Source organism: Alexandromys fortis, unplaced genomic scaffold, assembly GCF_014885135.2.
Source record: "Alexandromys fortis isolate MF-2015 unplaced genomic scaffold, M_Fortis_MF-2015_v1.1 scaffold_18, whole genome shotgun sequence".
In the NCBI taxonomy this organism is placed as follows: Eukaryota; Metazoa; Chordata; class Mammalia; order Rodentia; family Cricetidae; genus Alexandromys; species Alexandromys fortis.
In genome coordinates, this window is record NW_026067897.1 from 12533033 (window position 1) to 12546926 (window position 13894).

At 41.9% G+C, this 13894-nt stretch overlaps 1 protein-coding gene across 1 annotated transcript in view; it reads left to right on the plus strand.

Moving 5' to 3' along the window:
- Nucleotides 1–10151: 10151 nt before the first annotated feature.
- The window catches only part of Pcmtd1 (protein-L-isoaspartate (D-aspartate) O-methyltransferase domain containing 1), a 28905-nt gene continuing 25162 nt past the window's right edge, over nucleotides 10152–13894 (plus strand). Inside the window, exon 1 of the mRNA XM_050163861.1 lies at nucleotides 10152–10575. Coding sequence (XP_050019818.1) covers nucleotides 10269–10575 — 307 coding nt within the window. The 5' untranslated portion in view covers nucleotides 10152–10268. The remainder of the gene's footprint in view (nucleotides 10576–13894) is intronic.

Here is a 13894-nt window from a genome sequence, read left to right on the forward strand (position 1 = left end):
GAGGTTTCAGTTTCCAGTAGAGCTCCTCGCCTCTGCTCTCCTCTTACCCCGTGCTGAGGAGACTGTCCCATTAAATCAGCTGCTGGGTTTCCACAGTTCCTACTACATGAGCAGTTCCACTGCAGCCCCTCCGACAAGGAACACCGCAAAATTGTTGTACTTGTCTTTGACCGTTTTGTTTTTTCTTAACAGTTTTTTTTATTAAATATTTTTATTTGTAATGGGCAAACAGTAGTTCTTCATGTCTATGGGTTGTTCTGCTTTGAATGTGAAATGTCCCCAACAGGTTCCTATTCTTAGACATTGGGTCTGCCACTAGTAGTGTTGTTTTGAGGCTTTGGAACCTCTAGGAAGTAAGGCCTACGTGAAGGAAGTCTTGTCTTCCTCTACCTCCTGCTTCCTGTCAGCCCAGTGTAAGGTCTCCGGTAGCCTAGGCTGCCCTCAGATTTACTATGTAGTTGAACTTCTAATCATCCTGCCCCTGCCTGCCAATTGATGACATTGCAGGTATGTACCGCACGCTCAGGTGGACACACATTTGTGTATCACTTACCTGAGGACACACACACGTACCCCGTAGACCCTTTGAATACTGCGGTGCTGACTGGGAGTGCAGACACCTCCTCGGGTACTGGCTGCAGTTCTTTTGAATATATCTCTGTAAGTGGGACCCCAGGATCATTTGGGAATTCTGTTTTCTAAGGAGCCACTACAGTTTTTCTGAAATGACTGTATTGTCTATCATTCCTGCCAGCAGTGCTTGGGCTCCCATTTCTCCATTCCCTCATCAGCACTTTTTATCTTCTTGAAAAAATAATAGTCATTCTTACAAAGGTGAGGTGCTGTCTTCCTGTATGTGTTTGTAAAGGTTTCTATGTGTGCGTGCAGTGTGTGCGTGTGTGTGTGTGTGTGTTTCTGTGTTCTGGGTGTGTTTTTGATCGGGTCTGGCCAGGTAGCCCAGCCATATGACCTTAAACTTGTGATCCTTTCACGTCAGCCTCCCTAGTGTCGAGATTACAGGTCTACATGGCCTTGCAGTAGTTTTGAGTTTCTCTGGGGAGTCATAGTGAACATGTACCTGTTGGACATATTTGTGTGTCTTCTAAGAAGGCTCAGTTTGGCTCCTGTTTCCTGGCTGGGGTCTTTCTTGCCCCTGAGTTGCACTCCTGGCGGTTAGTCTCTCAGATGGATGGTTTGAAGTATTCTCTTTTAGCGGGTCATTTGTCTTTTCTATAATTTTCTTTGCTCTATAAAACTTTTCAGTGAACTCTTACTGTGCAGCTCTTGGTGGCTGGGAATATTAGCTATGTAGACCAGGCTCGATCAAACTTACAGTAATCCTCCTGCCTCTGTGCCTGAATGCTAGGATTGTAGTTGGAGCCCTTATGTTCTGTCCCTCCATTTTTTTCTTATGGTAATTTTATGGTTTGTCAGTCTCGTGTTTAAATCTTTGATTTTAATTTCTACAAATATGTATGTCCTCATGTGAGTATTCCATGTGTATGTTGGCTTTTCCTCAGAGGCCATATGAGCGTGTTAGATCCCTTGGAGCTAGAGTAGAAAGCAGCTGGAAGCCATGTGGGTGCCTGAACAGAAGTCAGTAAACTCTTAAGTATGGAGCCATCTCTCTAGCCCCTTATGGTTGAACTTTTAATCCACTTAGAAGTGACCTTTGATTGTAGTCTAAACTAAGAGCCTAATTTAAATTTTTGTGTGGATACCCACTTTTCACAACACAGTTTACTGAAGAGATTGTACTTCAGTGTGGTGGCGTTGACACCTTCCTTGAAAATTAGTGCGAGTTTATTTCTCGGGCCCTTGTGTTCCTCTGCTTGTTCTGTCCGTGCCATTCTCTTTTGCCTGCTGAAGCTACTGGAGTATGTTTGGAAATCACGTCTTCTGGATTGCTCTTTCTGCTTAGCATTGCTTTCTTTGACTTTTGCCACCTTGTGATTCCATATGCATTTTAGGATTGCTTTTCTTTCGTGTGTGTGAAAACAGCTTTGGAATTTGGTAGAAGTTGCATTGAGGCTGGACGCTTCACCAATCCTAATCTCAGATCAGGATTCCACTCCCTTTATTTGTATGGTGCAGTTTCTCTGAGTTGGTAGACTTTCCTTCTTGCTACTGACCATCTGGCTGAGACCCTTTTCTGCACCTGGGTAGAAACTGTGTTGGCAGCGGAAGCTCTTCAGGTGCTAATTATGTATTCTTGTATTCCTGGGCTCTTGACAGAAATGCGTGGTGGTTGCAGGTGGGTGCTCTCTTGTGTAGTCCCTGTGTTGTGAGATTCTCATGTCTACATATATGACAGCTCTTGCACAGGCCTAGGATGTTTGCCTTATTTAGATCCGAGCAGCTACAGCGATCAAGGCCTGTGGTCCTCTGAAGGCCTTTTGTCTTCAGACCTCAGCTCTGCATCCTGTTCCTCTTGTTCTTATCATAGCTTCTTCTGAACTCTTCAGCTCCCTCTTTTAGGCTGTCAGGTACCGCCTTCTCTTTGCTTCACTGCACCGCTCGCTGCTCTGCTGTCTAAGATGCCGCTTTCTTTATACCAGCCCACACGGCTAAGAAAGTAGGTAAGAGGTGGCCTCTGAAGAGAAATCATTTATAGGGCCTAATGTTGCAACAGGAGGAAAGGCTCAGGAGGGTGGCTCTCAGCCAACTCTCCTAGGTCAGCCTGAGTGGCTGGCCGGCTTATTTCTGCAGCCAGAGGAAGGATATTTGCACTAATTAAGCAGACCTCACATGCAAATGAAGCTTTGGTTCCTATCTTCAATAACAGTGATAGTAATCCTTTGGACAAGTCATCAGGGGAAGGTTTAGTAACTGGTGTCGGCGCTCAGTTGGACCCCACTGCTGAACGTTTTGAGGTGACCACCTACAACCGGATACCCCAGAGCTTTCCCGTGTCCCTATGAGCAAGCTGGCTGCTTTTGTCATAAAGCCTCGTGCCCCAAATTAATCCCTCTTGCCAGTGCTTGGCTGCTTTTCCTTTTGTGGTAAAAGTCATTTTGATCGGGTTACAATGACCATGGGTTCCTCGAGGACCCAAGGTACCAAGGGTAAGAAAACTTTTTTTGCAACAGGGTGTCTCTGTAGCTTTGGGTCAAAGAAACTCTTTTTATGGAAATTAGGTCACCCGATCTTGCAGTTGGCCATTAGATGTGTTCGGTGGACACACAGTCCCAGGATTTACAGTAAAAATCCTTGGTCCCTTCCCAGTTTGTTTGCTGTTGGGTCCTCTCTATGTGACCAGGACATACATAGAAGTAAAATCTTTGAAAAATTGCATTTACGTGATTGCTTGGATTCATCGCTAATAAGGGGAATGTGTGAAAAACAGGTTATAGAGTATAACCAAGGTCAAAATACAAATCTGGGAACCAGGACCAAAGGGGAGCAACTCTGGGACTTCAGCTCAAAGTCCTCCCAGTAAACTAGGTCATAAACTTCCTAATTCTGATTCACTGGACGGAAGGGTTTGAGGGGACACCGCGCTGACCAACAGAAGCAGGGTGATTGTGAACAGGGTCCGAGGAAGCAGAGTCACTTGCGGTCTCATCTGGGGCCCTGGATGCCTCCCATCCTCCGCCCTGATGATCCTCTTTGAGAGTGTGGAGATCAGCAAGTCGGGCATGAGTGTAGTAAATCCATATGGGTCTCAGTCAACCTTGATGGCGGTAGGCATGGTCAGTAGAGTAACGTAGGGTCCCCTTTACTGAGCTTCTAGAAACTTTGGGTTGTCCTCCTGATGACATAGACCCAGTCTCCTGGGCCGGTACTATGAGGTTCAGGGGGTGCGGGGACACCAGAGCCTTAAAGTGCTCTAAACTTAGGCCAGATTTGCTTGTGAACCTATTGAACCCTTTTGAAGGTATCCGAAAAATATTTTTCCAAAGAATGATTTTGTTTAGAGAGGCTAGCATTGTACATAGTTTTATCCTTTACCAAAGCCCATGCAGAATTTCCCAAAGGGAAAGGCATTAATATTGAGAACCATTAGAAATGAAAGTAAAGGGTGCTATGAAGTGTGGTCTGCAGTCTTGCAGTGCTGGGACTTTTGTCGAGCATCAAAGGTCGCCACGCGGGCCACAAACAAACAAACCACACATCTCTGTTGAAAAAAGGGGGGTGAGCTGTGAGTAAAGATAACTTTTGTTTGGTTAAGACCATTTTGAACAGGATAGATTTCTTGATAAACTAAGAAGGGTCGATTGCCTCTTGAGCTGTTGCATTAGGAGCGGCGGGGCTGCGTCCCCTGCACCCGGCCGCCCACATGGCTAGTTTATGCCCAGAAATAATTACACGGAAATTGTATTCTTTCAAACACTGCCTGGCCCGGCTAGTTCCAGTTTCTTATTGGCTAGCTCTTACATATTGTTCTAACCCATTTCTAATATTCTGTGTAGCCCACGTGCTGGCTTACCAGGGAGGATCCTAACCTGCGTCTGTCTGGAGTGGGAGAATCATGGCGACTCCTTCACTAAACTTCTTTCTCCCAGAATTCTCTTCTGTTTTCTCCACCCACCTAAGGGTGGGCCTATCAAGGGGCCTAGGCAGTTTCTTTATTAATAAGAAATCACTCCCACATCATTTCCCCTTTTTCTGTTTAAACAAAAAAAGAAAGGCTTTAACTTTAACATAGTAAAATTACATATAACAAAACAGTTATCAAGTAAGAATTACAGTTACAATATTTATATCTATTTTATCTATTATCATAACTAAGGAAAACTATAACTATTTATTCTTAAACTCCATCAAAGACTCCAGAAGGATATAATAATACCTAAGTAAACAAGAAATAAGAAAACTCTAGAAATGACAGAGACATCTCGCAGCCTGGACAGTCACCCAAAGTTCCTCTGTACTGTTGGGGCATCCATCTTCGGCTTTCAGGCCCATAGTATCCAGCAGACATTTTCATCAAGCAGGAAATTCCAAAGACAGTTCAGTCACTTTCTGCTGTGTCCTGCAGAATGTCTTGCAGACTCTTTTATGAATCAGGAACTCCGAAAGACCATCTCACCTTTAGGCAAGTTTAGCAGTCCTCTTTCTGCGGGTTCTCTGTGTCCAGTTTATGCAACAGTCCAGGCAAGAGCAGTTTCTTGCCCAAATGGCTATCAAACTCCATAAGGATCCTCTTCGATGCCCATCTTGCTTTTGAAGTAGATTGGTGCTGCCAGGAGCAGACGTCTCATTGTCATGAAAAACCATAAGTTATTAAAATATTTTAAATGCCATATTCTGCAGTCTTTGAAAGATATGAAGAATGCCTATCTAATTGAAATATATCTCTATATATCTAGAAAATCTAACATGACTACAAGCTTAACTATTAGCGATGATTATCCATTAACAACCTATATTTCCTAATTATACATTACATTTTAAATGAACTACACAATCACAATACCTTAATCAAGATCAAAAATACATATACATATAACAAAATTGACCTTAAAATCCATACCAATGCAAATTATTCATATCTATATCATATCCCCCTTTAAATGTAAAAGAACATTTATAAACAATATTTGGGAACATGGGCGTAGTTTTTTCTCTCCAAACTGCTTCCTGCTGAATATGGGCATCGTTAATTAGGTCGTTCATGATATAACCTGTGTGCTAGTTTCATCTCAGTTGGCAATTGAGCGAAGCAATTTTTTGAGGGTGTTCACAGCAACCTTTCAGGAGGGCGTGGTCTATCATACCATATCGGGATAGATGCAATCCACAGGGTCACATCCTCTGTAAAAACAAAAGAAGGACTTTTCCAAAGCATCATAACCTTAGATCCAAATTCTGAAGTCAAGATACCTTTAGAACATATGTGCAGGTTTAGCTTAGCAGCCCATATAATGAAATGTCTCTCTGTACTTAGCTCCTTCACAGTCAAAAATTTTAAAGAAAACACAATGTACATAATCCAGACTCTCTGTGAATTTTTCATTTTTACGTGGCTTATTTTTCTTTATTTCTCTTAATCTATAACTATCTGTACTTCTGTACTCTGTCTCTTTAAGGACTTTACCCTTTTTCAAGACATTAACTTTATTCTTTATATTCTTTTTTTCTCTCTCTCCCAAGCCTACGTACATTTATCCAACAGTGTCTGAATCTGTTTTACTGTGAATCTGTAATTTTTTTTTACTATCCAGGAGCATTTTTTTAAAATGTTAAGCACTTTTTAAAAACTTAAGTTGCACCTTGTACAGGCAATTCGGTACCGCCTGTGTCCTGCCCAGATAAACCTTAACTGCGCTGTTATTACAGTAATTACGGTAGTTCCTGCCTGAGGTCAGCACAGTTCAGCATGGAGCAGCAGCTCCTGCCTCAGATCCATTTGGTGCCCCTGAACCATTCACAGTTCCAGGCACACAGCAGTCCACTTTGGAGCCGCAATCAGCAGTTTAATTCTGAGACTGAGTGTGCAGCACAGAAACTCTTTTCATCCAAGTTACAGCCAAATCTGACACACAGAGCAATGCACAGTCTCTGTATGGCGGCAGGAATCCGCCATGCTCTCCAGCCTGTCTAAGCCTGATTCTGCCATCCGCCTAGGTGCAGGCGGGGAGTGCTGAGCCATGGGCATGGTCTCAGAGCACTCTCCTCCGATCCCAAGCTGGAACAGAAACATCCAGTCCCATAAAAGCCTTGAAATGCATTAAAGCCAGAGTTCACGCTGGCAGCATAGCCCCAGGAAGCAGCGCTTTAAAATGACGCAGCGTTTTTTCTGCTGCTGTTGCGGAACCAGGAAATTTCTCTTCAGCACGCCATGAACAAACAGCAAAAATCTGTGTTAAACTCTCTCTCCCTTATTTTTAAGCCTTCTCAGGTTTTTAAGTGGATTTAGCCCATCACGTCTGGGCGCCATCCTGTTAAAAGCCTTTCTTTTTTGTTTAAACAGAAAAAGGGGAAATGATGTGGGAGTGATTTCTTATTAATAAAGAAACTGCCTAGGCCCCTTGATAGGCCAACCCTTAGGTGGGTGGAGAAAACAGAAGAGAATTCTGGGAGAAAGAAGCTTAGTGAAGGAGTCGCCATGATTCTCCCACTCCAGACAGACGCAGGTTAAGATCCTCCCTGGTAAGCCAGCACGTGGGCTACACAGAATATTAGAAATGGGTTAGAACAATATGTAAGAGCTAGCCAATAAGAAGCTGGAACTAGCCGGGCCAGGCAGTGTTTGAAAGAATACAGTTTCCATGTAATTATTTCGGGCATAAGCTAGCCATGTGGGCGGCCCGGTGCCGGGGATGCAGCGGCCCTGCCACTCTTAATTCAACCTTGAGCTTTGGAACTAATACTGAGGAAATCATTTTTCCCCCATCTGGGAAATGTATCATTTACAGTCAAGTCATTTGTTAAATGTTTGTAATCCAAACTACTCTTGTAAAATTGTTTGGCAAGTGCCACATTAGATACCAACAGATACTGCTTCTCTGTCTAATGTAGTCATTTAAACTCCTGTTATGAGAAGTGATTCATTCTTTGAGTACAAAATGAAAAAGTTGACAGATGTGTTGGGTATTGGGGTTATGCAAAGATGAGGGACAGACCACCAAAACCTATTAAACCAGAAGCACACTTTATTCTAGAAAAAGAGAAAAAATTTTCATGGGGCACCAGAAACTTACCAGCTCTAGCTGTGACCACAGCCAGAGATGGGCTTGTATTGCTGTGGCCATGGGCTGTTTCCGACCTCCCCGTTTTATAGCAAGAAGCAAGCATTAGGCATGAACAGAAGAATTTTTACAATATCAAGGTAAAACTTGGATACAATTTTTTTAAACCAATTTCCATTAACAGGGTTTTTCAGTTAGACTAGTGTTTGTATTTAACCCATTGCTTCTCTCTGCCTCTTCCTGATGGTGTTTATCAAAGCTCTACACTCCCCTGATACTTCAGTTTTGTGTATCAGGAAGGGGTATGGAACAGTGCACAATCAAAAAGTCAGGTACATCCCATCACTTAAAAGTTAACTCAGCTCACATCTCACATCAGTTGCTGGTCATGAGTGGCCAGGGGTTTTGTAGAGGGCTGCTTCAGCTATGCAGAAAGAAGTGTGGGATGTAAATCAAAGTAAGCCACTGTTAATAATTAATCCTTCAGCTGCTGAGAAAGCTGCTGACAGTCTGTTCTCATTCTCCTAGGCTTACAACTTTATATTTCTTTATTTCTACATTCCTATTTCTGGAACCTACATTTCTGTATTCTTATTCTTAGGCTTTTCAGATGTACTTAGAGATTATGTCACTTTAAAAGTAAAACAATCCTGGGAACTGGAGAGATGGCTCAGTGTTTAAGACACTCTCTATTCTTCCTAAGGACCCAAGGTTTGCGCCCATGTCAGGTGACTCACGTCTACCTGTAACTCCAGCTGCAAGGGATCTGATGTCTTCTGGCTTCCCCAGGTGGTTAGGTGTTTTAGTTCAGGTTTCTTTGGCTATGAAGAGACACCACGACAATGACAACTTTTATAAAGGAAAGCATTTGATTGGGACTGGCTTATAGTTCAGATGTTTACCCCATTATCAGCATGGTGGGATGCAGGCAGGTATAGTGCTGGAGAGGTAGCTGAGAGTTCTACACCTGGATGGGCAGGTCGTCTGGAAGAGAGAGAGACGCTGGGCCTGGCTTGAGCATCTGAAACCTCAAAGTCCATTCCCAGTGACACACTTCCTCTAACTAGGCCATACTCTCAGTAGTTCCAGTCTTTGTGAATCTGTGTGGGACATTTTCATTCAAACACTAGCATCTTTGAGTGGAAATCTGAGTTGATCTTGATAGAGAATTTTAATACATCATACTAAATATACTATGTAAGTTGTATAAAGTCATGAGTATAATCAGTTCAGAGACACTCGTGGGTCAGTTTCTGAATTGTGAATGCAGGCAAGGAAGGAAGTGAAAGTGAAAAACTTGTGTTCCCAAAGAAGTGATGCCAGCCAACCCTGGCACTATTGACCCCGTTCTTGTTAAAGTAGGAGATCCATCTGGGGCTTCTGTGCCCTCAGAGTCACTAAGGAACCCTCTCACCAGAGGGCAGGGTCACCCTACATGGTGTCCTCATTGTTTGAAAGATGTTGAAGTATTTCATTCAGCTGTCATTTATTCAGATTCATGATGAGATGAATGGTCCTTGCCCCGCCTCTATCACCCTAATGAAAAGAGTATACAGTATCCTTTTCCCACAGAGATTATTCTATGTAGTGTCACTGCAATGAAGAGATGTCAGTCTGCTGTTAACTTCCAGAAGTCTCATTCTGGAAACCTTTATATCTTAAGCATCTAGACATTACTTTCAAGAGTTTTTTAATTTTAATTTTTAAGCATTTGTGCGCATGGTGTTCCAGTGCTAAACATTAAACTTGTTAATAAAAACTAATAGTGTCAATATTTATTATAACAAAATTATCAGAGCAGTGATTGTGTTTGTGCATGTGTTAAAACAGTGAATCTGGCTTTTTTAATTTGGGACCTAGGCTGGCCTTGAGCTCATGAACCTTTATCCTTTGCTTTCTTAGTGGTGTAATTACAGAAAGGCATTGTCTCCATGCCTGGATCCTTTTTGTTTTTGCATTTTATGTTTAGTGTTTAGGTAATATATATTATTAGAATTAATATTTAATTAAATATCTTATTACATTAAATATTTAAAATGTACACCGTGTAAAATTATTAGCTTCCAAGGTCAGGAAATTTAAGTCATTAAACTAGGATTACTCTTATTAGAATTACTCTTATTACTCAGTGGTTTAGAGCCATACTTTGAATCGGAAAGGCCTGGTCCTGAAATGCTACCGTCTCATCCTCCAGATCCGCACTGTCCTATAAGCCAGCCACCTGACAGCTGCCCGTAAGAGCTGCCGCAGGTAGCTGTTAAGCACGTGGACTCTAAGTTTACTAAGTGAATTTTAAATTGCATGTAAGTTTGATCAGTTAATCTCTGGATATGTGATCATGGTCACCATGTAGTTAATTTAAATTCCCAGCCCCACTTTTCTAACTTCTATGGTTACAAGAATTAAGTGAAATAGTATATTTAGACTGTTTTAACACTGTGACTGGAACAGAATATGTTCATGGAAAATATCATAATACATATTAATTTAAACTTGTTTATTTTTACTCTTTTCCAGGTTTAATTTATTTTTGGAAATCAAGTTCAATATTAAAAAGAAAAAGCACACATTATTGGAAGCCATTTTCTACTAATTCCGATACATTTTAACTTATGATTTGATTTGAATACTGTCATGGGAGGAGCTGTGAGTGCTGGGGAAGATAATGATGACTTAATTGATAACCTTAAAGAAGCGCAGTACATCCGCACTGAAAGAGTAGAGCAAGCCTTCAGAGCCATTGACCGCGGAGATTACTATCTGGAAGGCTACAGAGACAATGCGTACAAAGACTTAGCCTGGAAGCACGGGAACATACACTTGTCCGCACCTTGCATTTATTCTGAAGTTATGGAAGCTTTGAAACTTCAACCAGGATTATCATTTCTTAACCTGGGAAGTGGAACCGGATATTTAAGTACAATGGTGGGCTTAATTTTAGGTAATTTTATTTTTGTAAATTTCTATTTATAAAGTGAGCTGAGTTTGCATGGCTCTTCATGACCTACAGTGTTTGTAACTGTACCTAGTATGCCTTAATGTATCTGTTTAAAGCTTAGGTGTGGAAACACACAGTTGTAGTCCTCTCTTTCCCAGCCCTGAACCTAATGATTGCTCATCTCTCATACTTTTCTGTCTAGTTACAGTAGATATAGCAGTCTGTCAGTATTTGAAATCAAGCAACTGGGCCTGGGTCTATAGCTCAGTTGGTAGGATTCTTACTTACCTAGCATGCACAAAACCCTGGTTTTGACCCAGTACTTCATATACTAACACGGCGGTAGAAGAATCAGAAATCAAAGTCATCCTTAGTAACATACTACATCGTGAGTTTGAGGCCAGTCTAAGAAACATGAGACACCCCTCCACCCCAAGAAAACAACTGGTAGGCAAGAGGATCAGGAGTATTGGGAGATGCAATGTGTTCTTTGTAGTGATATTCAATTTTTGACCGTTTTGTCAGTGTCCCACTTTAAATGGAAAGGTAATTGTGTCAGTCTTGTAGACAGGAGTGTGGGAGTTAAACGTGTGGCCTGGTGAGTCAAAGCAAGAGACTGGGGAAGTAACAGAGAAAGCAATTGTGGCGTACTTTGGGTCTGTTGTACCAGACACTGGTGTCTGGTTATGAGCTGCCAGTGGGTGCTGGGAAGGAATTGGAAGAGCACCCAGTCCTGTTACCCAGGCCATCTCTCCAGCCGCAAGTTTACACATTTTAGGTTGCTAACTTGGATTTTTAATAAAACTGTAGAGTTTGTAAACTTTGTCACAATTTAATCTTTAAGAACCTCTGTTATATTCACTTGTATCTACTCGTGGCTCCTCCCATAACCTTGGCATTCATTTGCTCCTACAGATTGCCTTTCTGGACCTTTAATAGCAGCGGCATCACACAGTGTTCTTCTGCATCTCGTTTCTGTCTCTTATCTGTAGCTTCACAGTTCACATGCTGGAATCTGACTGGGTAATAAATGTCACTGCATTCACAATTGTCTGGTGTTTTAGCTACTGTTTTTGGTTATTTGGAGTGCTGTCATGGTAATCTTGTAGCAACTTCATGTGGATTACTTTTTTCTCTTGAGTAGATCTTAGAACTAGAATTGTTGGGCTGAAGGTAAAATTATATTTACCTTTTTAAGACATTGCCAAACTTGTGTGGCCTGAGTGTTCTGTTTTTTACATTCCTGCCTACAGGGTAGAAGGGTTTGGTCTTCAGCATCCTCACTGACACCCAGTGCTGTCTCTGTATCAGCGGATGTGTATTTCCATCTCTGTTAGGTGCGGCTTAAACTTAGGGCTGGTGTATGCTATACATGCATTTACTCAACCACCAAGCTACACTTCCCTTCTGAGAATCTGAACCTGGGCTGGAGAAATGGCTCAGAGATTAAGAGCACTGACTGCTCTTCCAGAGGACTCAGGTTTGATTTCCAGCACCTACATGACAACTGACAACTGTCTGTAACTCCAAGATCTGACACAAGGCATACATGCAGACAAAACATCAATGCACATAAATTAAAAATAATAAATTTTTTTAAAAGTAAAGTCTAACTAGTCATTGTGAAGATCATTCCTGATAAGTGAGTTGCTTTTGGTTGTTAACAAATCTCTTGAGGATGTTGTCTCTTAGACCTATTACACTTAAGCTGCCAAAGTGCCTTGCTGTGCACCCTTCACTGTCCTGTGTAGGTCTCTGTGCATCTTGTTTTCCGCCCTAACACCCTTTATTACATTATTAGCATGGTTCTTCCTTTTTTTAACTTTAAAAATTAGTTGTTAAAGTAATGGACTTTTTCTGGCATTTTCATACCTATTTTGTTTGGGTTGACTTTGCTCCTGCCATTTCTTTCCCCACTGTGCGCTGTTCCATAAACATTCTCTCTTCAGTTAGTATCTCATGTGTTCTGCTGTCTTCTCTACTCCCCTCTGAAAACCTCCTGTTTCCTGTCTCATGGGCCCCTTTCCTGGTTTTGGAGCCTTTATTCTACCTAGGTGCATAGATGTAGCGTTAGAAACTAAGAGTCACGTATACAAGAGAACACAGCATTTCTTTCTGATCCTGGGCTACCTTGCTTTACACTTTCTCTAGTTTCACCCATTTTTCTGCAGATTTTATTTTTCTGTGCAGTTGGGTAACAGTCCACTGTGTATCATGCTTTTGTTATCTGTTTATCAGTTGATGGACATCTAGATTGGTTCCATTTGCCTGCTTTGTGACTAGAGCATCAATGAACGTGACTGTGTGTCTCTGGTAGCATATTGAGTCATCCATGCGTTTTATTGCTGCTGCCTCTAAAGGTTGGTATGCTGCTGATTTCCTTTATGGTTATTACCACTGTCATTTACAGTAATAATAGCAGCAAAGAGTATGCGGATAACATACCGAGCAATAATTCATTTTCAGAGTAATTGCTTCTCTAGTTTTATTACATTAAACATTGTTACAAAGTGTGCGGAAATCTCAATGATAGGAAAGTTTTCCAAATAGTTCACCTGCGTGAGTATCTTTGCAATTAACATTTTCCCAACGTGGATCATCTGTATAGCAAATGGTTCTTTCTTGCTTTTTGTCAATTCTGAGGATTTCTTTGATTAAATTTAGTTATAAACCGGATGAGTGCACTCCTTTTGGTCTCCCCACCCCCTATGAATGCAGTGCTTTTGTAGCCCCATAAATGTAACGCTTGTTTTTGAAACAGGGTTTTTTCCTACCAGCTCTGGCTTCCTTGGAACTTGTTTTGTAGTCCAGGTTGTCCTCAAATGCACAGAGATCCACCTGCCTCTGCCTCCCTAGTGCTAAAATTTAAGGTTGTGCCACCACGGCTTGGCGAATGCAATACTTTTCTAGCTCACGAGTTCAGCAGTGCTTTTGTAGCCCCTATGAGAACAGCATTCTTGTGACCTCACGAGTGCACTGCTGCTTTTGGTGTCAATTGTGCACAGAAGCAGAGATATTGAGTCCCTGTGTTCCTAGCAGAAGTGTAGCAGGGCTGACCTCTCTTCCCTTGCTTGTGCTGGGCAAGAAACTGCATTGTCCTGAGGCCAGTGAGCAAAGCTTCAGTCTTAAGTCTGGTAGCAGTCCCTGGGGCTCTTAGGCAAGTCACATTCTGAGCTCCTTTTAGCTGTAAAATTAAGTGAATTCAACCAGGATGAGTTTTAATATGTAAGATTTTAATATCTCTCTCTCTCTCTGTCTCTCTCTGTCTCTCTCTCTCTCTCTGTCTCTCTCTCTCTGTCTCTCTCTCTCTCTGTCTCTCTCT